Below are 25,593 nucleotides of genomic sequence, written 5' to 3' on the forward strand. Positions count from 1 at the left end.
GGCTTCAACCATGTGGAAGCCTATCCTCTGAGTTATGACATACTGAGAATCACATGAAATTTCGTAAGGCACTTAAACATATAATTGTCAGCCAATTGTAGTGTCGCACTAGACAGAGGGTAACTCTTCTTGTGCCAGTGCTAAAATGCCTCATTGAGGTGAACATATCCTTAACAAATATTTTAGCATAACAGTGTCAGGGAGAAGGAACACACCATACTTCAAGCACAGAGAGTGATTACACTATACTCCAGTCCAATGACGAAGGACTGTACCATACTCCAGCCAGTAAGAGAGGATCACATGGTATGCCAAGGACAGGGAGAAGGATAACACAATTCTCCAGGCACAGGGAAAATGATTGCAGCACACTCAAGACACAGGGAGAAAGTTTCCATCATACTCCAAGCACAGGGAGGATTGCACCATACTTCAGGCACAGAGATGATTGCACTATACTCCAGTCAGTAGAAGGATCACACCATTTTCCAAGCACAGGGAGAATGATCACATCACACTCCAGAAATAGGGAGGAGTACACCATACCCCAAGCACAGTGAGAAGAATTGCACCTTACTCCATACATAGTGAGAACGATTGCACCAAACTCCACCTGGTGGAAGAAGGATCACAGCATAGTTCAAGCACAGCGAGAAGGATTATCCCATACTCCAGTTGTTGGGAGAAGGATCAGACCATACCTCGAGTACAGGGAGTAAAAGGAGAATAATCGCTCCATACTTGTCACTAAGAGAAGGATCACACCATCCTCCATGCACAGGGCGAAGGATTGCACCATACACCAGGCAAAGGGACAAGGATTGCACCATGCTCCAGTTGGGAGAAGGATCACACCGTACTCCAAGCCTACAGAGAAGGACTGCACCATATTTCAGGTGCAGTTAGAATGACCACATGATTATCCCAGTCATAGGGAGAAATATTGCATTGTAACCCATTTGAAAGAAGGGTCACACCATACACAAAGTGCAATGAGAAGGATTTGATTGCAGAAAAAAGGCTCACACCACAATACATTTTCAGGAAGTATGTGGGGAGAGCCCTACCTGACATCAGGAAAGCAAGCCACTTATTGCTGGGGAAATCGTCTCTGGAAGATGTCCTAAACGTGCTAATACGAAGCCGCAAAGCAGGGACATTCACATCTCATCCTAAGTGGGTGGTAGTTGGGTAACCAAAAGTCTTATTAGTTTCCCCATCCAAGATGGTGGATTTAAATTTACGAGATTGCACGACCTCGCAGACAAATGTAATGGCACATGGTCATCCTGGGGCAATTTTGATTTAGCAAAGTAATTCCAGAAGCCCCACGTCACACAACACATAACTCCATGGACCCAGAGCTATAGCTGGTGATTCGTTTAGGATTCCTTAAAAATGTCTTTTTTTATAGGTTGTTATGATTTACTTGACTTCTGTTTATTCTGTTGTTTATAATGATACGGTCACAGTGCGTTCTAACACACATTGGATTTGTTATGGATTTTTGCAGAAATTCAGAATTCCTGTGTACTATTATTTGACCCACGTTTCTGCAGCCAGGATATCTGTGAACTACCCGATACTGCCAGGGTTTCTTTTAACCAATCCTGACTTTGGATAGACTACTGCAGTTACTAACCTTTGTGAAAAAAGGGCTAGACTGGTCGCAAGTTCTACTGGTCCATGTAAACTAGTGCCTTATACTTTTAATTTGTATGCAGTTTCCATCCCTGACCAGTAGCCTCCTGTCCTAGCACACCTTATCAACGTCGCTTGGTTGTTGAAGTGGTGCTCTAGGTGTTATACCCTAGCTGGGCCGGAATAGGGAAGTCCCTGTGTACGTGAATCCAGAGGTATTTCTCTTCCTCTCTGCCATTGGTGACTTTGGTGTTCCTGAGACTTCAGGTTTGTACATCAGATCTAGGTCCTTGACAAAGGAGGATCAAACCATACTGCAAGCACAGTGAGACACATCAATCCATACCTTAGGTGCAATGCGAAGAATAAAACCATCTGCCAGGCGCAGGGAGAAGAATGTCACAGATCCTCTTGGTGCAAGGAGAAGGATGTAACCATACAGTTCTCTATCCATATTGAAAGCAACTTTCACATTCATTTGGTAAAGCATCCTCAACTGACTACTGCTAATAAACACTTCAAATGAAATCATGAAAAAGTCAACTGTGCCACTTACTGCATATAATCCAAACCACATGGTAACATCACAGCTGCCAATTGAACCTACTACTCAGTAAAAGCTAAGCAGTTTGCTATTATAACCCTGCAGAAGATATGTCTAATCCAAGGCACTTCAATTGAAAGATGAACAGGACCAGCAGTTGCTAAATACTGCAACATTAGAACTCGGAACAAATAGATATTTTGAATTAAGAAGTGGTTAGGATGTACCTAAAGTTTGAAATAGATGTTTTAATGGATACATATAATTATAACTAAAATGGTCGCATTAATTGTGAGAGTCCCTCCTAGCACTGGATAGAGCAGCCTTTCACTCTGAGAACATTATGTTTTTAGGATAACACCATGTTTTAGGTATACAGGCAGTAGGGTTTTGCCCATTTCATTTTCTAAATAGCACATGCCATCTATACACTTTTCAGCAGATGTGTATACCATTTCTCTTCGATGTTGGGTTTAATAGTAAATCTTAAAGTACCACTGGAGGCCCCACCTCTGTAACTCAATGCTCCGAACGTAACATTGATACATGCTGCCGTTTTACAATTTTTACTTACATATTTATGTGATAACATATAGAATGTTACCTACTTTTAAGGGTTTTTTGGTGTGAATCCATGCACTAAACCCCAGATATTCGGTCGCAGTTGGACAATCTTTAATCATAGCACTAGTAATTAAGTAAAATATCATGTTTTATTGAACTGGGGTTGCGGAAAGATATCTTCATTATTTTCCTGAACAATAACCAGTGCAATGCTATACTAACCAGGAAATATGCAACCAGGGACTAACTTTACAATAAACCGTAATATAGCGTTACCACTATTCATATTTAATGTCAAAAGAGCACTATTTTAATTAGCAAAACTTTATCCAGCTACATCTATGGTAAGGGGGGCGGGAGGGGAATCCCACTAAGACGTTTTACTAAAAATAGTAGCTACCCTTAAAGCAAAGACATGGGAGAAAATATGGGGGACGGATGGAAGCACATATGTGAAAAGACCAAGAATGATAGACGATCTGTGTCTGATAAATAATGATGGAAGATTGAGAAATCATGAATATAGATATTTTTATTTCATTTTGGTTGTCATTTTAGTAGCTGGAAGTTCTTTCAGGAAACTTAAATTGTTCACATATTATATAAACCCAACACTTGAATTAGTTTGTTCCATTTCATGCATAATGCATAATATTATAATGGGAAGTCTCTTTTGAAGTGACATACCTGTCCATCGAAGCCTGCCCCATCCTCCGATCTGAGAAATTCATTGTACATTTGATTTGCTTTACTAATCACCATGGCAACAGCATCTTGATACTGTGGGGAAGAGATGGCTAGCAACGGTAAGGCAGCAAGTGGAATGTGGTCTTCACTACTGCTGAGGCAACTCTCATCGTAGCTGTAGGGGTTCAAACTGCAAGAAGAAAAAATCTGATATGACAAAATAAAAGATACATGTGTAGTGAGGCAAAAGAAAATCAGCGCCGGGGAGTAGAGAGAAGTGTTGAGTAGTAAGTGGTAAACATAATTGTGACTAACGTAAAAAGCAACTCTAAACAATTACATACCTTGTGCCATTTTTTCAAATATTGCGTACATGTCAATCAGTTGATTAGCACTCTGTTTTCCGAAATAATCAAACTATTGTTACATGTGCAATTCGGTATTATAGAAAATGCTGTGGTGCCCCTTGTGCAATGCACAATGCACCATACCATACCCCATGCAAATGAAGGATGTCTTATTACAGGTCACGGATTTACACACAAATCAGTAAAGGACGTGCAGAATGTTCCCTGCACAAGGATGCCTAAGTTTGGATCAAGCTGGGTAAAAGGAACCCTCAAATTACACCTCATTAAGAGGAGGAGGTTGTAATGATGGATTTCAAACCAAGAGTGGTGAGATGACTTGCCTGGTAAACACTCATGCAGATAGAGGAAGCCTATACAGCCGGAGTTGCGCAGCCACTACTTGGGTGTACATGCACATAACCCTAACTTTATGAGGGCACAGGATCTACATACACCAGCTTCTTTGCAAACAATGACTAAACTCATACATGCCAACCCTCCCTATTTAAGCAGGAGACTCCCGATTTTTCAAACCCACCATGGTGGAAGGTCACAGGCCACCAGTGAAATGTCAGAGGGTTCCTTCATTACACCCTGACAGAGTGGCACATCAGACAACTTACTCTGTGAGATTGTGCAGTTGCACTGCAGACTGCCGTGACATTTTCATGATGATGCACACCATGCTAAAATTAGGTTGCCGCGCTTTCTCTCTTTCAGGCACCCTTCTTAACTTTCCATGATCTCTCCTGTGGGTTCCGCCTCCTCCCTCAGGGCATAACAGACCCCATTCCCCAACATGCACCAGATAAAAAAAATGTTCCTTCCTAGGGCAGGGACCCGGCGGTGGGCTGCCGCTTCATCTCCTTCCCTTCCTGTGCGAGGAAGGGGAGCAAAATTCTAACTGCGCACGACCATGGCCTACCTGCTAGGCTCGGAGGTCAATATCGCTTCGGCAAGACTTGAAGTGTCCCTGTTGAACAACGGACAGCTGGTTGAGTAACATGCGTAATGCTGGAGCGTTTAGACAATTGACCCTTCCTGCAGTGCTACCAAGCAGCAGAGTGCTAGTTGAGGAGAGACAACAGATCATGCCACTGTGGGGCAAAGCAATGAAGGCACTTAAAGTGCCCTAGGTGGCAGGATCCGTTCCGGAGAAGGAGTAGGAGATGGGGCACACACAGGGTCGGTCTAGCCTATAGGGCAATAGGCTGATGGCTGAACCAAAAACAAAATGCTGGTGGGGGCCACTGTTTTGGCCAATGTGGGCCAGTTTGATGAGTTACTTCACTATGTGGCTAGTAGTTTTGACCTTTGTTGTTGAATAAATATTCTTTAACATGCACAATTTGCATCACATCTTATCACCCTCTCCCCCTACTATTCAAACAGACTGTCACAAAAGGAATGAATTGTCATTTGCAATTGTGGGACACTTTTTCATTGATGCCTGAGACAATTTGATGGCCCAGTCCAACCCTGGGAACACATGCAGCGTCAGTTGACTTGGGAATACAGGCTGAGGCACTAAGTGAGCCCTTTGGTGATAACTATTTAATGAGGGAAGAAAGGGCAGTGGTTTGTGTATTTCATGCTTGCTGTTACTTTGTGCACAATTGGCAAACGCTCATAGAAATAACGAAACTAAGAGCCAGAAACATCCTCCTCCTCACAGTCAGCCGAGAGACGCAAAAAGAGAAAGAGGCATGATAGGATCACTGAAGAAATGCTTCTGCACTTAAAGAAATAAATCTATTAAGGAAAGGGGAATTAAGCGGAAAAATAAACGTGTATCTCCCCCCTCCTCCATTTCCTCTTTGTTTACTGCTAACTCTTCGGATAAGTCCTTGCCTTCACTGAGTGCAGGAAATACCTGGACAAGAAGGCTGGATCTACTGTCTTGATTCAGGTAGCTCACCATACATTTTTTTAATTGTGTTACAGTTCAACATGTGAACTTTTCACATAACAATACAATACTGATAAAAACGATAAAACAATTACATAATCAATGTAATCGAAAAAATGGGACCCTCATTTTAAACCATCTTCCAAATTCAAATGAATCTCAATAGAAAATGGATGAATTTTTTATATTTGTATTTATTTTATTTGTAGTGCGCACCTTGCCCCAGAGCATCTGGGCGCATGTTTTGCAAGGCAGTTACAGGTTACAGCAACAGATCTATTTTACACGTTTTACATTTTGCACATATATACACAAATAGTGCTTGGTAAGAATGACCATACAAAAGATAAGACCACAAAGCATCACAATCAATACAATCAGTCCTAAAAATCAAATGTCTAAAATAGCTTATCCTTTTAAAGTGCAATGCAGGGCAACTAATCACAACATTATTTAAAGTCTCGATACAATCAACAGTCTTACAATAACGACAAGCTACACCGGAGGGGTTAAGCAAACACATCTAACTTTAATCTCCCTTGCAGGTAAAATATTAAGTCGAAATCACAAAAACATGGTGTGTATTTTACTATTAGGAGAAAGCCTGAAATATTTAGGCAAATGGCGGCACTCTTATGCTCAAATTTCAGTTGATTTAGAGAACTATACTTATGCACGGTTTCAATAGTCTGACACCAATAAACCTTATAAAGCGATTTTTTAATTCCCATAATATCTATAGGGATCATTTGAAGAGTGAAACCCAACTTCTCAATAATATTTGTACATGTAGAAAGTAAAACACTGATTTATTCATTAGTGTCATTATCAAGCAAAACTCTCATATCCTCATACATTGATACTTTTGGTGGATCTAAAAGTTTCCACACTGAGCTAATTACTTTCCAACACCATCTAGCAGTAAGTGAGTAAAAACCCAACTCATATCGAATAAAACAAATGGGAACAGTATTAGGAAGATTCAGCACTTTCCTCAGAACTAATGCCTCAAGCATCTCCACTTTCTCGATTAAACCGACAGGTATTATCTCCATTCCATACCAACATAAAATGGCACCAGAGGCTTAATAGAAAATGTACAATAGTCTGTTTAATAAAATGCATGTGTGCCCAACCGCTTTGCCTTAGCTTTTAGAATTTCATAAATGTTCCCTTTAGTTGGTTTGTCAAAAATAGGTAAACTGAATAAAGAATATTTTCCACTGCTGACAGCTTCTGCAAGCCCATCCTCCAGATACAATTATTCGATTTTATTTCTAGAGGTGAAGTCTAAGATTTGTGTTTTATCTGGATTCAAAGTTAAAAAAATATTTTGTGCATATGAGACAAATGCCGAATTCATTCTCTGTAAACCAATGGGAGTGGTATCGAACAGCATAATATCATCAGCATATGCAATGCAAAAATAACTAAATGGGGCAAAACAAGCGGGAACTAAAACTTCATCCAGATCATTTATATATAAAGTTAAGAAGACATGCACCCTTGGCGTAAACCACTGTTGATGGTTATCTTCTGAGATATCAACACTATTTGTTAATAGTGCCCTAAAGGACACACATTATCAATTGAATAAATAGTATTGATGTAATAATCTTGGGGCTTGTTCTCGTTGAGTATTACTAGACCTACTACAAGGAGCAGTATTTGGCTTTTTGCCGTTATACTCTCTTGAGTCGCAACAAGAATATACCAAAATAAAACAAGGCAAATATTATTGGAGGAGTCGCTCAACAAACCAGTTTAAAGACAAAAGCCCCCAGTTTTGCTTTAACCTATCTATTGAGATAGTACACCCTCATGACTTAGTCTGACCTGAATGAATGAGTCGCTCTGCAAACGTATTAACAATTTTATCAAACCACAGGGAATCCCCGACCTAGCTCACCATATTGTATTTCCAGAAGCAAACCCCCAAGTATATGCAGAAAGGGCCACAGCAGCCTCTAGTTTAGGGACATCTTGAGAGGTAGTCTACCTCATTTTACTGACGCTAAGGAAGAAATCCTGAAGGAACGAAACAAACCAGATAAATACCCTGTCCCAAGATTTTTGGTTAAACTCTACCCCTTGAAGAAAGAAGAGAGGTCTATGCCAGAGACTATCCAGGAGGATAATGTCCTCCTGAGCCTGGTTGGAAGATCTTCAATGGTCCTAGAGGAAACCTTTAAAAGAAAGAACCCACAGATAGAAAAGTGGATGGAGCAGTAAAGAAAGACTATGGTGGGGCCCATTTGGGCCTATGGACAGCAACATACTCCTCATATGCAGCTGAGATTTCACTTGGAGGTCTAATATCCATTTCCAAGGCCTTACAAAAAGGGGCCGATCCACTACCAATATTTCCGACTTTTTTAAGACGGAAGTGAAATTCATTTCATACTTGGCATATAATCAAGTGCCTTTATCTCCCACTAAGAATTAGAAGATCTGATACCATGCCACTGGAGGATTTTGTGAACCATGGATCCTAAAGTTTGCAGATGCCTGGGTCAGCAAACTGGTGCAAAGGGGGTAAAAAATAGAGTTCACCTAAATGCAAACCATTCAGGGACCTTTAGTACTCCCTTCCCCATGGGACAAGTTAGGAGAAGTGGAAAAAGGTAAATGTGTTCCCAGTCCTAAAACATCAGGGAAATGGCTGAATATCAAGGTAGTGGCTGAACACTTCAAGATCGAATATCTTCAGCATGTAATTCCCTTGGTGAAGTAGAGAGACTTTTTGGCACACCAATGGTTCTTGATATTTACACTGCACAAGGAGCTGAGGCCAGCCCCGTGTAATTTCACAAAGGTTATGTGCCCCATCTAACAGGGATCCAGGTGTTCCCATATTTCGACAACTGGCTGGCCAAGGTCTCCTTCCCGAAAGAGCAGCATGTGAAACAGACTTGCAGTACGTTGAAAACTGTGGGGTTTATCACCTGGCCAAGTCTCATTTCCTTCCATTTTAGGATCTCTCATTTATTAAAGCGATATTCTGGACTTATTACAATCCCAGAGGACGGGGCTCAAAGGCTATGGGGCACCCTAAAATGCCTAATATCAAAACCTCAGGTGTCTATGAGGGACTTTCTGCAATTACAGAGGCAAAAGGCCTCATGTGTTATCTTGGTTACTTGGGCTTGGCACCATATAAAACAGTTATTGATCCATCTCCATCAGTTTGGTGAGAGGAGTCGAAAGATTTAGAAGACTTGATCCCAGACTTGCCATCTCTGAGGCAATACTTGTAGTGGAGGCTATAATTACCCAACCTCCTGAAAGAACCACTTCAGACCAAGAGCTGTGTACAAATCAAGAAGCATCCTGTTGCTCCAATTGGATGGAATTAAAAGCAGTCTGAAAGGACTTACATATTTGTGTCCCAAACCTAAAAGGAAAATCTTTGTTACTGCAGAAAGAGAACAAGACAGCTATATATTATATTGTCAGCGGGGCTATGCTCAAAGTTCCTTGACCTTGTAGTACAAGTGTTGGGGAATTCGACAGCCTGGGTATCGGTAGTTGTTCGAAACACGGAGGAGGTCCTATAGGCATTAGAGGAAAGGAATCCAAGTAAAATGGAAGCAGAAATACCTCCTTCAATTCTTACGAAAAGTACGTCTAAAACACTTCTTTGACTCAGAAACTAATGATACGCCATTAACTGGGGGAAATACAACTATTAAAGTATGGTTTTCTATCAATATGATGTCCAAAGAGATGGCTACATTTGAAAAAGCTGCCCTTAGCTAATTCAATTTGATATGACCATGTGGACCATAAGCATAACTCTAGCTTTCATTTTAGCCATGCAGAGTGGGGGCCATTTTTTACAATTATGTAATGATGAGTCCATCATTATTAAAAAAACAGGCACGGGTGGAGGGATTGTTGTTTGGGATGTGGACAAATACTATTCTGTAGTACTGAGAAAATTAAACAACATAGGCTTCTATTTGAAGCTCAGAGGTGACCCTACAAATGCAATACAAAATTAGATTTCTCTAATCTCAAAAAGAGGCTTAGAGGTGGGGTGTCTGAGTAAAAAATAATTCAATTTTTTTAACCCTACCACTGTAAGAACCCTGTTATTCTATATATTGCCCAAAGACCACAAGGATCTTTTAAATCCACCTGGTAGGCCAATAGTATCATTATGTGGCTCCATTCTGGCATTGATTGGGCAGTTTCTGGATTTTTTCTTAAAACCTTTGGTGGTCAAATCTGGTATTTATCTACAGGATACCGCGGATGTGATAAATCAAATAGAGGGATTGCCTTTTGATGTTAACACAGATCCTGTTATTACTTTAGAGGTGGAATCCCTCTATTCCAACATCCCTCAGAGCGAATCCTTAAACATAAAGAAAGATTTCTTACAGGAAAGGGAAGCACAGCCTTTGGTTCCCAGTGAGTTACTGGTTGAGCTATTGAAAGTTGCCTTGACAAGACTTTTTTTTCATTTTAAAACTACATATTACATGCAGATAAATGGGGCGGTGATGGGGGCAACTTTCGCCCCAAATTTTGCCATCCTATATATGTGCTAATTTGAACAACTGTTTTTTCTGACTGACACGTCTCCTGTCAGACTGGTGTTCAAATTCTATAAATGCTATATAGATGATATTATCATTTGGGACAGTAAAAAGTGAGATCACAAACGTTTTTTGAGTGGATTAATGCACACAATTCAAATGTGAGATTTACTATGCATTTCCATACTAGACAGATAGCATTCCTAGAGCTGTTAATCGGGTAAGATCATCTTATTGTTAATCCATTCTGCAAGGATACAGACAGGAACACCATTTTGAGGTATGACAGCGTCCACTCACAAGCTTTTAGAAATAATATTCCATATGGGGAATTTTTAAGGGCCAGGCAGAATTGTACTGAGTTCGAAGATTTTACTATTATCCAGCCAGACTTTTAAGATTGTCAAAAAAGAGAGCAAGAAATCAACAAAGAGATAATCTCCTGAATAAGAATGGAAGGACAGACAGGAGTAACACTCATCTAGTATGCGCAATTACATACTATACACATCACAACAAGATTAGGAAAGCTATCTTGAGACATTGGCATTTACTACAGTTGAATAACTCAGGTCTACCATACAATGTTCTATGTTTGCTTTAGAAAAAGGGAGGAACTTATAAAAATGGCTATCTTGAGCGGATAGAGGGTCTAAAATTAGACCTACCACTATTACTTCTATGTGGGGGATGGCTCCAGTGATGGGCAATTTCCCATGTGGGAGTTGCAGTAATTATGGTTCCACTTTCCTTTGCAGCTCTACTGTAGTCAACCACAAAACATGGGTGTTAAGAAGTCACACTACAATCAACAATAATGTAATCTATGCTATTACATGCCCATGCAATAAGACTTACATTGGTAAAACCTCTAGAGCTGTAAAAATAAAGATTATGGAACATAAGTCTAGAATCAGAACACAGAACTTAACGTCCCCTCTAGTTACCCATTTCTTAGCTGAGAAACAGGGCCCAAGGATTTTAAATGGTGAGCTATCGGAAAGGTATGTGGAAATGATGGATATAACATATCAACCAAACTTTCATAACAAGAACAATGGTAGCTCTATCAGACACAGAGCTAAATGAATGGGCCCAGTAATCAGGAGGAATGGAATCAGTTGCTATAGAAACAGCCACCGGTTTGACAAATGTTTGAGAGAAAATCGTGCTTTAGTTTCTGTGTATTGACAGAAGTATCACCTTGATAAGCATTCCCCGAGTTCATTTTAGGGAACCAATATTAGATTTGGGAATGGACAAGGTATTTTTAGAAAATTGCACTATTGTTCTGCATTGGTGCTACTTGGTCATGTCTATGTTAACTTTATTCAGAGTGTGCGTCGGTGGGTCTTTGACATGCCCCCATTTAACATTTCTCTAAAAAGTGCACCCTAAGACAAACAGTGTTTACTATATTTTCTATAGTGGGCAATATCTAATAGATCTAGAAATACAAAATATGAGAATAATGCAGCATGAGGCATACATAAAAATAAATGTCCTGAGATTATGAACATGTTGATGAACATAGTTGATAGCTTTCTAATAGTATTTAATAGTATTAAATTGGAGCTTTCTTTGAGCTTCATCTATTCAGAGAGGTTTGTTTAGTAATGGCCGCCCACCAGCACAGAAAGGAAGTGGGTCACTGAACGCTATATTGTTCTAGATGTTTTTTTCTTTTGAAACTAGAATCAGGGAAGGTGAACATCGAGAAATGAGGAGTGGTTTGATAAAAATGTTGTTGCTCTTCTTAACTACCTCTAGAAGACGACTGTGAATAATGGTGGTTTTGCACTTTACAATTCAAATAATATTTGTGTTCATTTTGTATAGGGATGTGTGCAATAATGTATATGTATCTGAACAATACAAGGTTGTTTAAAAGTGTTATAAATAGATTGTGGCTGCATTCATAGCAAAATAACAAAATGTTTTTGCACATCAAAGCCTATTTTAGACATTCTATGCTGGCCTTTTGCGCACCATCTAGCTTCTATGCACAATTTTTGATGAATTTTACAAAATGTTTTTTGTCCATTGTCTAATTGATTTGTGTTTTTAATATGGTTATTCTAATATATTGAAAAAGATTTATAATAAAATATTAATAAATGAATAATATTCACATTGTTGCCTGTACTGATCCATTATCACTTCCAGAGCCCTTATTTGAATTTGATTTTGAATGATTAATTTAAAAGAAAATTCTCGCAAGACACCACTTCTATTAGAATTAGCTCAGTGGGCAACCAATCATAACTTTAAAGATATGCGAAGCAAGGTCTCAGACAATCAGGACTTAGTAGACTGGTGAAAAGCGCTCCTCTAGTAGGTCCTTGCCTGCTTCAGGTCTGCCATCATGGGACCTTCCTCTGGTCCTCTGAGCATTACAGTCAGCCCCTATGAAACTCTGCAGGATACTTTCTTAAGAGTTTTGACCCTCAAGACTGTGTTTCCTGTTGGCATCACTTTGACAAGAAGACTGGGGTGAATCTGTGCTTCACCTTTTAACTCTATGGGCCTCGTTACGAGTATGGAGGTAATGAAAAAAGGAGGGCGGAATGGCATTACCGGCATCGTTAACGAGTCCGGGCCATTACGAGCCGACAACCCACCAATACCGCAACCGCCCATACCGTGGCCTTTCTTAACGGCATGCGCGCGTACACGCGCCCCTTCGCGCCGCCAATACCGGGATGCCGCTAACAGGAGGACATCACAAGTTATGCGGGCATGCACTTACCGGCATCCTGAAGGCCGTAATTAGGGCCTGCATGACAGCAGCAATACAGGCATCGTGGACCACCCGTAAATAGCAACCTGCAGTGCAGACAACTGCCACAGGTGCACACCATCACCACAGGTGGAGTCAATGGAGCCTGTCCCAGTACAAAAAGAGTACACCCACACACCACTCTCCTTCCTACACCAAAATGATCCCACTAGCTGTTGCAATCATGGGGCTGGAGGGCATGCCTGTACTGCTACAACAACAGCAACAACAACAACTACAACAACAGGCAGCACAAAGGAGACGCAGGAGGAGAAGGAGGGTGAGACAGGCCCAGCAAGTACAACCAGTGCAGCCAGTGGTACCACGTAGGCAGCCACCAATCCCTCGCATCAGACCCAGTCCATTCAATCTAACCGCTGAGCAGATCCACACCCTGTACCGGTTGGACTGGGACACCATCACCACCATAGTGGACATTATACACGATGACATTGTCAGCCTGATAGAAATACGCACTGCCATCCCCCCTCTACTAAAGGTGGTGTCTGTGCTCCACTTCCTGGCCACAGGCACCTATCAGCACACAGTGGGGCAGCTGCATGGCATATCACAATCACTCTTGTCCCGCATGCTGACCCAAGTGCTTGATGCCCTCCTGAAGCAAGCAAGCATCCACATTTCACTACCACGGACTGGCCAGGAGCTCGCTGACACCAAAGTAGGCTTCCATGCACTGGCAGGAATGCCCAATGGCGTTGGTGCCCTCGACTGCACCCATGTAGAATTGGTGGCCCCTCATGCCAGTGAGGAGGTGTACTGCAATCACATGCAATACCACTCCATCAATGTGCAGATGTTATGTGACTCCAGCAAGATCATCACACATTGTTGCGCCGGATATCCCGGACCTACACATGATGCAACGGTGCTGCGTAACTCCACGCTACCCCACTACATGGAGCGACATGCTGGACGACGTGCCTGGCTGCTCGGTAAGTTGCCTGACTGGGCCATGGCAGTGCATTGGGGTTGTGAGGTGGGGGGGTACATACTCCACCTGGGTGGGATTGGGGGGATGCATACTCCACCTGGGTGGGATTGGGCAGTGAGTGGACAATGCACTCAGAGCTAAACACTGTTGTCCTGAACATCCAAACCTGAACATGACACATCAAAGCAATACATAAGACCAATGCCGCACATCAATGACAACATGCCAGACGCACAAGCAGGCCATATGGGTATGTCAAGCGATGCATGACTAAACATGATTACAACTGTGCCAGTGCCACTACTGTGATTAGGTACAGAGTAGCATACACTGCAATAATGGGTGGCAAGTCATTGATCCGCATCCACAGTACATCCGCATAAGCATGCAAGTGAACGCCCTGCATCATCTGTACAACACAATCCACACTAGTAGACCATTGTGCAGTACACAATGCATCAAATGAACCTGCGTGCATACATCCAGGGACATGTGCATGTCAACACCAAATAGCTGCAGCCATGGCCGTTAATCCTAAAGGTGTCAGCTCAGATTGACTCACACATATCTCTTTGTGCTCCCATGCAGGTGATGGAGTCTATCCCTTGAAGCCGTGGCTACTAACCCCTGTACGGAACCCGCATAACAGGCATGAAGAGGAGTACAATCGGGTTCATACCCGTGCCCGTGTTGTGATTGAGCAGATCTTTGGCCTGTTAAAGGCACGGTTTCGCTGCCTAAGCAGGTCTGGTGGAGCACTCCTTTATGGCCCTGAGAAGGTGGCAAAGATCACCATGGTCTGTGTCATGCTGCACAACACGTGCATCCGGAGAAACGTACCACTGCCACCTGACATTGACATGCATGCACCGGGTGAGGATGATGAGGATGATGATGGAAGAGAAGCAGCACCCCTGGCAGTACGTGATGCACAAGATGGCCGTGCTGTACGCCAATCACTGATTGACAATTACTTCTGAACCACACGGATGTTGATGGTTATGTGTCAGTACTACACTGAGCACTGGGACAGTGTGGACATGGACACAGGGTGTGTGGGGAGTTGGGCTTTGTGCGCTGTCATGAATAGAATGAACACACACGAAATGGACAATGTCCAGGCATGAAATGATTTTGAACACAACGGGTGTTTTAAGTAAAATAACAATATAGTGCTTCCTCACTCCACCACTCACACACCCTCCCCACTGCCCCCACAACACCCAAACACCCCATAACCCCCCAAAAACCCCATACCGCCTCCCAAACACCTCATACCCCCCAAATACCCCATATGCCCCACAAACACCCATACCCCCCCAAACAACCCATACCCCCCTAATAAACACCTCCTAATCCCCTCAACACTGCCTCCCCCCTCATCCATTGTCATCCTCCTTAATCCCCTCAACACTGCCTCCCCCCTCATCCATTGTCATCCCACACACGATGTGGTTAGACCGGCTATTTCCGGACTTTTTTTGTTTCGGGCAGCATTTCTGTGTGCCTTGCACTGCGCCTCGTCATCCGCACAGGACTTGAGGGCGTCGAGCTTGCAGGTGTGGCCCTCTATGGACTCCATATGTATGGTCGTGCTGCAGGTCTCTTCCCAGAGCATCAGTTTTACTGGTGAGTGGGAACGCCCGCCTGTGGCCATGGCCTCCCTGCGATTAGATGCCAGGATGTTACGGACCCGGAGACGTAGGCCATCCCATTGTTTTTTACAGTCTTTGACCGTGCTCGGGGTAGTGCCAACCACTGACACCTTACCCGCAACCTCCTCCCATATTTCTTTTTTTTCTTAGTTGGACTTCCCTTTTGATATTGTTTGCAAACACCTCATCTGCATGGGCTGCAAGAGTATCAGCCAGCATGTTGAGTTCCTCATCGGAGAAGAGCTTCTTGCGCAGGCGGGGGGTAGTCTTGCGGGTAGCCTTGGATATGCTGGATGGTATGGCCCTGCTCTCTACTCTGTAGCACTGCTGGATTGTGAGGATTGCAATGGATTGTGTTTTAAAAATGGCCGCCAGCGCATATCCTGTTCCGACGCGATGACGTTACTTCCGGGTCTGGTATTACAAGCCCGGTATTAGCATGTTGTTATTACCGGGTCGTTATTAAGGGGTTGCTCCTTGGCGGAGGCAGTATCGGCGGGTCCCGTGATGGCGCCATCGGGGGGTTGGAGGGCCTTTAGCGGCATGGCGGTGCAGCCATTACCGGCATGGGGGTTCGTGCATGCTCGAGCACTCGTAATCAGCTGCTATTAGTGGCTTCAAGGGTGCACGGACGCGCTATTACCTCCATGCCGGTAATGACTCCGTTTTTAGCGTGAGGCTCTATGTCTAATTATTCATCCAGATGCCCTGTTTATTAGATGCCATCCCTGCTTCCTTCCAGTGGTTGTTTCTAAATTCCATAGATCTCAGAAAATTGTCCTCTCATTTTTTGGATCCTAAATCTTGCTCCCTGTAGCAGGAAGTACAGGACAGAAATGGTTATAACTATATCATTAAAGATGTATTGGTGTGTTAAGTAAGCTGAATATATATATTAAAAGGGAAATATAAAAGGAGTCTCTGAAGGGAGCTGCTTCAGTCTCTCCAACCGTCTTCTTAGTGTCCGCACTCCACCTCCAAATTCTCCTTCCAGAATCCCTGTGGATTCCACATCAGTGTAGCATAAGATGCACCATGCTACACATCCCCTTCTTTCAAAACAAATCTTCACTCTCCATAGTACATTAAGCATTTCAGTCTTTGGTATCTTCTACCGAACCTTGACACTGGCAGCTGTGTTACATTCGGTGCATGTATGGAGTTCATTGGTAAGGAAAATTCCTGGTTCCCTCTACTGTCACCAACATCACTTTTGTCTACACTTCCACCATCAACCTTACCATTCGCACCCATAACTCTTCCATTATTCCATACCCTACTATCACTTGTTCTTATAGCATGCTTAAACACCTTAATAACTTGAATGGGATCAGACCACTTAATGCCTCTCACTCTCAAAGCTTCCGGAAGCTTCACTCTCACAAAACATCCTACTTTAAGTGTTTCATTACACCTAAATCTTTTCTTGTCATGTCCTGCTTTATTCCTGAATTGTCTCTGCTTAATCATATCTACAGCATTACTAGTTACAACTCCCATATCTATCACTTCACCCATCCAACCAGGACAAAGCTTGGTGATTGCCTTTCTACCCCTGCTCAATTCAAATGGTGATATACCTGTAGAACTGTGCGGAGTAAATCTGTGTGCCATAATGACATTCCTGACTGCTTCTTTCCAGCCCATACCATTGGCCCATGCCCACCTAATAGCATATTTGAGAATCCTGTTGTACCTTTCAACTATCCGATTGGTTTGTGGGTGATAGACTGCACAGGTCACATGCTTAATCGATCTCTTTTCTAAATAATCTTCCATCTCTCTCGAGACGAACTTAGGGCCATTATCAAATAGGATAACTCCTGGATATCCATCCCTACCACATACCTCTTCCATGAAATTGATAATGTTTTTAGTTGTGACACTAAGCATCATCTTTACTTCTGGCCATCTTGTTAAAATGTCAATCATAACCACACAAAATGTTTGACTGCCTTCACTCCCTATGGGACCCATAATATCAATTCCAACTTTCAACCAAGGTCTGCTCGGCACATCAGTCATAACCATCGGGTACTCACTACTCACTCAACCCTTATCAGACTTATTACAAAGGATACAGTTTCTTATGACCCTCTCGATTTCTGCATCACATCCTGGCCACCAGTATGTATTTCTTATCCTGGATTTGGTCTTGGAAATGCCTTGGTGGCCTTCATGACCTAGATCAATTATTTTCTTTCTTAGATCTTCAGGTGGAATTAATCTATCTCCTCTGAGCAAATATCCGTCTTGTACACTCAACTCATCACTGACACTCCACAGTCCTTGCACATCTGCCTCCTTGATCTTATTGAGAGGAACATGTTTCCTGTTTATATTTTCCATCATAAACTGCAACTTTGCGTCTTTACTCATTCCTTCAAACCATTCTTCCTTGGCAACAGCTGTGTCCTGTAACACACATATCATTTCCTGTTGATTCTCTTCACCATTACTTCCATTGTCCTCTTGGGTATTCGTAAGTCTAGATAAACAGTCTGCAGCATAATTCCTCACTCCTGGAATATACTTGACAACTGCATTGAACTCCTGCATTCTATGTACCCATCTCCGTATCCTTGCCGATACCTTGTCCAGTCCTTTGTTCATGAATAGTTCTACAAGTGGTTTGTGGTCTGTGTTTACCTCAAATTGCGTTCCCCAGACAAAACTCCTGAACTTGTCCACCGCCCACATAATGGCTAGAGCCTCCTTTTCAATAGTCGCATACAACTTTTCTGCTCCTTTTAACAGCCTCGAGGCAAACGCAATTATCTTCTCCTCTCCATTATGCAGTTGCGCCAATACCGCACCTAGGCCCACATTACTGGCATCCGTTGTGATTACTGTTCGCTGTCCCCTTATAAAATTCTTCAGTGTTGGTGCAGTTGTAAGAGCACTCTTTATGTAATTTAATTCTTTCTCACACTTTTCATTCTACTCATATTTAACATTCATCCTGGTGAGATCCCTCACTGCAGCCGTATGATCAGCAAACTTTCTAACATATTTAGAGTAATACTCAGCCATTCCAAGGAATGTTCTCAGTTCTTCTTTGTTGCCAGGTTTAGCCATATCATTAATTGCAGACATCAAGTCCGGCTTGGGTGTAATTCCCTGCTCTGATATAACATGGCCTAAATATTCAATTTGCTTCCTGTAAATCTTTGATTTCTCTCTGCTCAATGTCATGCCCATCTTATGCAATTTCCTTAATGCTCCATCCAGAATCCTATCATGCTCTACTTGATCTCTGGCAAATATAAGACTGTCAACTTGAAAAAATATAATGCCCTTATCACCATCAAAAATATGATGGAAGGTCTTCTGAAACACAGAAGCTGCTGATATAAGGCCAAACGGCATCCTCTTATATTGGTACAAGCCCTCCGGGGTTATGAATGCTGTCAAATGTCTTGAGTCCCTGTGCAAATTAATCTGATGATATGCTGAAGTGAGGTCAAGAGTTGAAAACAGTTTCGCTGGCCCCAGCGTTGATAACAACTCATGAATGTTGGGAAGCAGATGTCTCTCAGGAATGATGCACTTGTTTAGTTCTCCGAGGTCGATGCATACTCTCACCTTTCCAGGGCTCTTCCTCACCACAACCAACAGTGATACCCACTCTGAAGCGTCAATCTTTTCTATTATCCCCTGTTCTTCCAACTTCTTCAATTCACATTTGACCTCATCTCTCATCGCTAAAGGCACATTTCTAAGCTTCTGTGCAACTGGAGTATAATCCTTTCTGAGCTGTATTTTGTGCGTTATCCCTTTTGCACAGCCTATTTCATCCTTGAACACCACCTTCTTCACTGCCTCCGTAGATATTTCATTGGATTCAATCCCATAGATAGACTCTACGGCACCAGCATCCAATCTGACCTTCAGCCATGCCTGATGCGTCCAGCTGAGTAGAGGCGTTTCTCCTCTTCTTGATACATAAACTTTCCCTTTTGCAACCCTATCTTTGAAAGCCAACTTCGCCTCAAACCATCCAACAATGTCTATCTTAACACCTCCGTAAGCACTTGGATTAATGTCGGATTCATTCAGCCATCTGGGATCAATTTTCCTCCAGATCTTTTCAGGCAATAACGTGTATTTCGCTCCCGAATCAGTCATCATTCTTACTGGCGTATCATTTATCATAATGATGGTCTTCGGGCTCTCCAGTTCCATGCCATTCACTGTGCTACTGACAGCAAATACACATTCCTCCTCTTCATATTCTTCAGTAATACCAATCCAGTTCATGTTTGCCTTATCCATCCTACAGCATTTGGCCATATGGCCTTTGCCATTACAGTTCTTGCAAATGATGTGGATAGCTGGACACTCAGGACTGTTAGCCCAGTGCATGGGTCTGTGTTAGGAAAGATTTCGTAATTGTAGGTAATTTTCCTTCCATGTGGCAACCCCTAAACGTTTTGCTGTTGTTTTTCACCTTGTTCTCGACTTTGCCAGAGAAGTGCAGCCTTCTGCCGCACTCCTCTGGGCTTTCGCTCCATTCTTACGGGGAAACTGACATGCCCTTAAGACAGTCAGTACCGGGAAACGCTGTTTTCCGTAGTTTTTTTATCATGTTGCGGCTTTCGTGCAACATGACACAAGAGGGCACTGTAAGCTAAGTTACTGCTCTCTTGGGTCTCTAGCCTTCTACAGGCCCTAGATACTCTTTTAGGATTGTAACTGATCGGTGCAAGTGATTCACGGACGGGAATGGTGGCAGCGATCGTTTCTTGTGTTTTGAGCTCCTTTTGGCGTTTTAAGCGCGTTTCTCGCGCTTAGCCCAAAATGGTGGCCTGGCTCCCAAAATGGCCAGACCACGAGGCTCCTTTGTCCTGGCCGCTGACCGTCTTGCTCCCTTCACCTTCCCCAGGTCAAGCCGACCTGGGGCCTTCCTTATTTGGGCATGTACTTTCCCGCGAAACACGGATGCTTTCGCGGGCTTCTACATGCCTGGTGTGTGCCTCCAGGATGCGGACTGGGATGTCTGGTCCCAATACACATCCTGGGTGCCAGAGAGTCTAGGGTGGTGTGAATGCCTGGGACCACCGTGGTCCGTGATAGGTCCACGAATGGTGTGAGTGTTGATGAGCGGATCTCCCATTGGGTCTCCTCCTTTTTGGCGCGAAGGGAACCGTGGATAAGAGGGGGCTGGAAACACCACTACAAGGTCGATCTCCTGAGTTCTCACGAACGAAGGAATACAGGAGCCAAGTATCCTGCAACCCCGAGGCTGAACCGAGGAATCACTGGTGACCCGCTGAAGGACTGCTCCTCTGCACTGCTGTCGCCTTGTGAAACCCTTTTTACCTTTGATCGAACCAGAAGGCTTGTACTGGTACTTCGACCCTTGGAATAGCGGGGACAGCTATTCTCGGCATCTTCACCATCTCCTGCTCGTAAGCCTTTGGAAGCGTCTCTGGGCCATCCAGCAGACTGACCAGCCTACACAGGAGTCTTGCTCTGTAACCGCCGCCAGGTTGTGTAGTATTTCGAGTCCTTGTCACTCTCACACGATTCGTACATTTGGTGTTCCCAGGTCTGAAGTGAGTAGTGCACATTTGGCTCAGATACACACGGCCGCTCCGTTGCCCTGCTGTGGTAACAAACTGTGCGGGTTCACTTCATTTGGGACATCTTCAACTCAACTCTGCTGCTGCAGACTCAACACGACGACGAGACGTCCCCTGCTCTCCTGAACCTGCCAGCGACTGAAACTGACACGGAGAAGCCTGGGTCTGCTTGCATCGGGGACTGGTGAGTAGCATAGCTAGGAACCGGTTGCCCTCCTGCAGGAGCCCATAGCTTTTCCCCGCTGTGTCAAAACAGCACGCCTTTCCGTACTCGCGCTCTGCTTCTGCCCACAGTGGAGGCTGCGCTTGAATCGCGGAACTCTGTTCTTCTTCATTTGTGCACTAAACTGAACTGCCTGATTTCCCTCGAAGAGACTCCCCTTTTGCCCGTTGGCACCAGCGTGTGCAGGCACTTTTGAGCACAAGGCTCCACTCTTCGTAGGGCTCGGACTTCCTTTTAGTTAAGTGCCTCTGAAGGCGGACTGGGTCTAAGCATTATTTCGCACTGCCTGTTTTCCTTCCCTTTTAGGTGGACTACACATTTCGTGCATCTAACGCTTAAGACTTGTTTGTATTTGTATATATATTGTATTGGTATGGTATGTGTTGGTTTACTAGAGTTGTATTGTGATTTCTCGCTACGGTCATTGTTTTAAAGGCCTTGGAATAAATGTGTATATATTTTTAATATAACACCTTTTTGGAGTAGTTTGTAAGTGTCCTTGCTTTGTGTGCTCATTGCGGGCTTTCAGTCACCCTCACCCCTCTTGAGACCTAGTCTTGACCGCCGCGATCGCTACCTTGATTGGTCTGGCTTGTCCAGAGGTTACCCTGTTCCAAGTAATTAGGTTGGCCTTCTGAACTTCTGCGCCACCAGGACAGAGTTCAGAAATCCGTCTTAACAGTCTGTCACACCTAAAACATGTCCTGATTCTTCCTCTACCTCTCTGACTCATTTGAGGGCGTCTATTACTCGTGAAACGTCCTCTGTTGTAACTTGCATAACCACGTGCAAGTCCTCTGCTTCTCATATCACTACTGTATTTATACGTGCCCTGTATTCTAGGTTCCTCTTTCCGTCTCACCACAGCATTTTGATTATTTAAATTGTCAACTTTTGCCATTTGAATTGCATTACTGGGACTTTCTGACTTTACTGTACTTTCCGACTTTACTGTAGTGCTTTTCACTCTTTCCTCTAGTGTTTTGACACAATTCTCCATATGCTTAACCTCTTTGGCTATACGTAGCACCGTATCCAAATCAGGATCATCTTCGGCCCATAGTCTCTCCCTGATTTTAGCACTATTGCACTCCAACATAAATTGATCTCTGAGCCTTTCATCCAGTTGTGATCCAAATTTGCAATTCTTTGCCAGTTTCCTCAGGACAGTTATGAATTGCTCCACACTCTCTCCACTTTCTTGTGACCTCTTGCCAAACTTATACCTTTCTAGAATTGTACTTAGTTTCTTTTCATAGTGTTTATTCAATTTTGCAATACACTTTTCGTATTCATTCATATCCCCTACATCATCATCAGGTAAGTTTGGCAGGTCCTCATACGTTTCCTGTCCTGCTAGTCCCAAACAGTGGAGCAATAGTGATTTCTTTGTCTCCACACTGTAGTTTGTTCCGCAAACCACTGAAGCATAATGCTCAAACGACTTCAACCATCTCTTCCATGGTAAATTAGGTTCTCCAGCTTCAAGCAAAAACATAGCTGGTGGTGGAACAGTGTGCATTGTCATATTGGCAGCTGGAGCTTGGTCACCTGCTCCTCTGTCGCCAATGGCTGCCACAGACTCCCTAGTACAGCACTGTATGGCTCTTCAATATACGCTTGCGGTTCACATATAACTCAATCCTTTGTTTGTTTGAATATGACACTGTTTAATGTTTGTATTGTTGTTTATTATTATTCACTACAGTATTGGTACTGCGACAAGTAGGAGCGGGAGCAATCAACCAATCCTCCAAAAAAAAATGTTTTTATATAGTCTAAAATAAGTGTATCCACAGGCGCTGCTACAATAAATAAAATTTGTTTATTTCCACTCCTTGATAATGCGGTGCAGACAATCGATGAAGCCTGAGACTTGTCACCACCAACGCTGTAACTGTACAGCTCCGTTAACCTACTCAAAATGGCCACCTGTACGTGACATGCGTCATGACGTCGCAGGTCCTCTCCTCTAAAGCGCTAGCTTACTTTGCACTGCGAGCTCGCGATCGGCTCTGGGGCAGTGTTTACATTCGACGTGCACCTCGTCGCCAATTGTAGCAGGAAGTACAGGACAGAAATGGTTATAACTATATCATTAAAGATTTATTGCTGTATTAAGTAAGCTGAATATATATATTAAAAGGGAAATATAAAAGGAGTCTCTGAAGGGAGCTGCTTCAGTCTCTCCAACCGTCTTCTTAGTGTCCGCACTCCACCTCCACATTCTCCTTCCAGAATCCCTGTGGATTCCACATCAGTGTAGTATAAATTGCACCATGCTACACTCCCCAGTGGAATTGGGATGGAGTTAGATGGATGTACGCAGTTCTGTCCTGGTCAATCTAGAGTAGTGTAGGTTTTTCCGTACTTCTGACAGCCTCTTTGTACCTTTTGGAGGATCCTCTCCAGGCTGAAAAGCCATAGTTCCCAGGGTTAGCTATTGGCTGTGTAAAACCACCTCCTTGGCATATGAATCCTCTGGTACAGGTGACCCGCCCACTCTGGGGTGCATGGAAGGTGGACGAGGCCAATGGTGGCTTCTTGGGCTGAGATTTAAGAGGTTTTTATTCAGGACATTTGTAGAGCTATTGCATGGTCAAACTAAAACACGTTTATCAGACACTATTGACTGAATTTGCACAGGCAGGACACTAACCATGCAGATGTTGATTAGTGTTTTTTTAATAAACAGGTGACGAATGGTGTGAATGACATATGTTGTCTGGGTACCTCTTGTTCTAGGCCCATTCATTACTTCAAGTTGGTATACGTCACAAGTAAGTTCTGGGATGAGGTAGAGGAACATGGAGGTAATGCAGGGATTACTCACTGGTAATCTTCATTACACCTAGTCCATTGTTTCATGTCACATCACTTGTGTCCCTCCTCTCCCTCCCGACTAAGATAGATACATAACTGATGCATGTCAGTAAAAGGGGTCTGCTATGCCCCTGAGTTAAAAGGTGGGATCCACAGGATGAATCATGGAAAGTGAAAAATTGTTCCTGGAAGAAAGGCAAAGTTGCCTTACAAGTAACCACTGTTACAAGGAAGATTATTATTATTATTATTATTATTATTATTATTATTAGGGTATTTATTGAGCGTGGACCCAGCTTCGGGAAACAACAGAGCACTTTTCAATCATAGGGGGAAGAACACAGTGAGGGAAGCAGAAACAAAGGAACAGGGAGCTAGCATGGGAGGGCGAGGGTGGGCAATTGGTAGCAAGGGATCTTCAAGCAACCAAGGGGGGCAGTGGGGAAGAGAACAGAAAGTGTCAGGTAATGTGGGATCGCAGGGTGTGTGGACCTAGATGTTAAGGAGGAGCTAATCCTTCAAGAGGAAGGTCTTGAACTCTTTCCTGAACTGTAGTAGTGATGAGACAAGTGTAAGGTTGACCGGGAGGAGGTTCCAGAGTCTCGGAACGTAGACAGAGAAATCCTATTGTCTGTTTTCTTCCTTCCTGCACTATCGTAATTCAACTCTGCACATTTCCTTACTTCTGGGCATTGCAGGCCTTTTGAGAAGCTGAGTTTCTCAGTGATGTAGCTTGGGGACTTCAGAATGACAGCCTTGTAGATGATGCAACAGGATTTGACGATGATACAGACTTGCACTGGGAGCTAGTGCAGTTCGATGAGGGTCAAGGTGATTTGGTCAATTTTGCAAAGTTATTTAATGAGTCTTGCAGCAGCATGTAGGATACATTTCAGAGGTTTGTTTGTTTGTTTGTCTATTTATTTATTTATAGCACGCGCCAGACCCGAAGGTATCCGGGTGTGAGTGCAAGAATACTTTAAGCTTACAAGTTACAGTTACATATTTCAAGTAAATACAGGATACATTGACAGCAGAAAAAATGATTATCCCAAAACGTTTGTACACAGGGTAATATACAGGGTTATATACACAGATATTTGTACATAGGGATGTATACACAGTATACATTGAGAGACAAAAAAAGCAGGAATTGGCTAGGGGAGGAGCATTTAAGCATACGTTCAACTATAGGTTAACAGATGGAATAGTCCTGGTGTCGGTCAGTTACAGGTCGTTTTCTTTGAGCCATTTAATACAGTTAAGTCTGAAGTGTGGATGGGATTGGTCAGACCTTAACGAGGTAGGGAGGGTGTTCCACAACTGGGCTGCTTTGA

The 25,593-nt window shown here is 43.2% G+C and overlaps 1 protein-coding gene across 13 annotated transcripts in view; it reads right to left on the reverse strand.

Moving 5' to 3' along the window:
- PITPNM3 (PITPNM family member 3) overlaps window positions 1–25,593 on the reverse strand; it is a 6,156,742-nt gene that overhangs the window by 3,898,898 nt on the left and 2,232,251 nt on the right. For all 13 annotated transcript variants that reach the window (XM_069615040.1, XM_069615036.1, XM_069615037.1 and 10 more), the window contains one exon: window positions 3,437–3,626. In XM_069615040.1, coding sequence (XP_069471141.1) covers window positions 3,437–3,626 — 190 coding nt within the window. The remainder of the gene's footprint in view (window positions 1–3,436; window positions 3,627–25,593) is intronic.

The sequence above is a fragment of the Ambystoma mexicanum genome, chromosome 9, assembly GCF_040938575.1.
Source record: "Ambystoma mexicanum isolate Mex_15411 chromosome 9, UKY_AmexF1_1, whole genome shotgun sequence".
Taxonomy (NCBI): Eukaryota; Metazoa; Chordata; class Amphibia; order Caudata; family Ambystomatidae; genus Ambystoma; species Ambystoma mexicanum.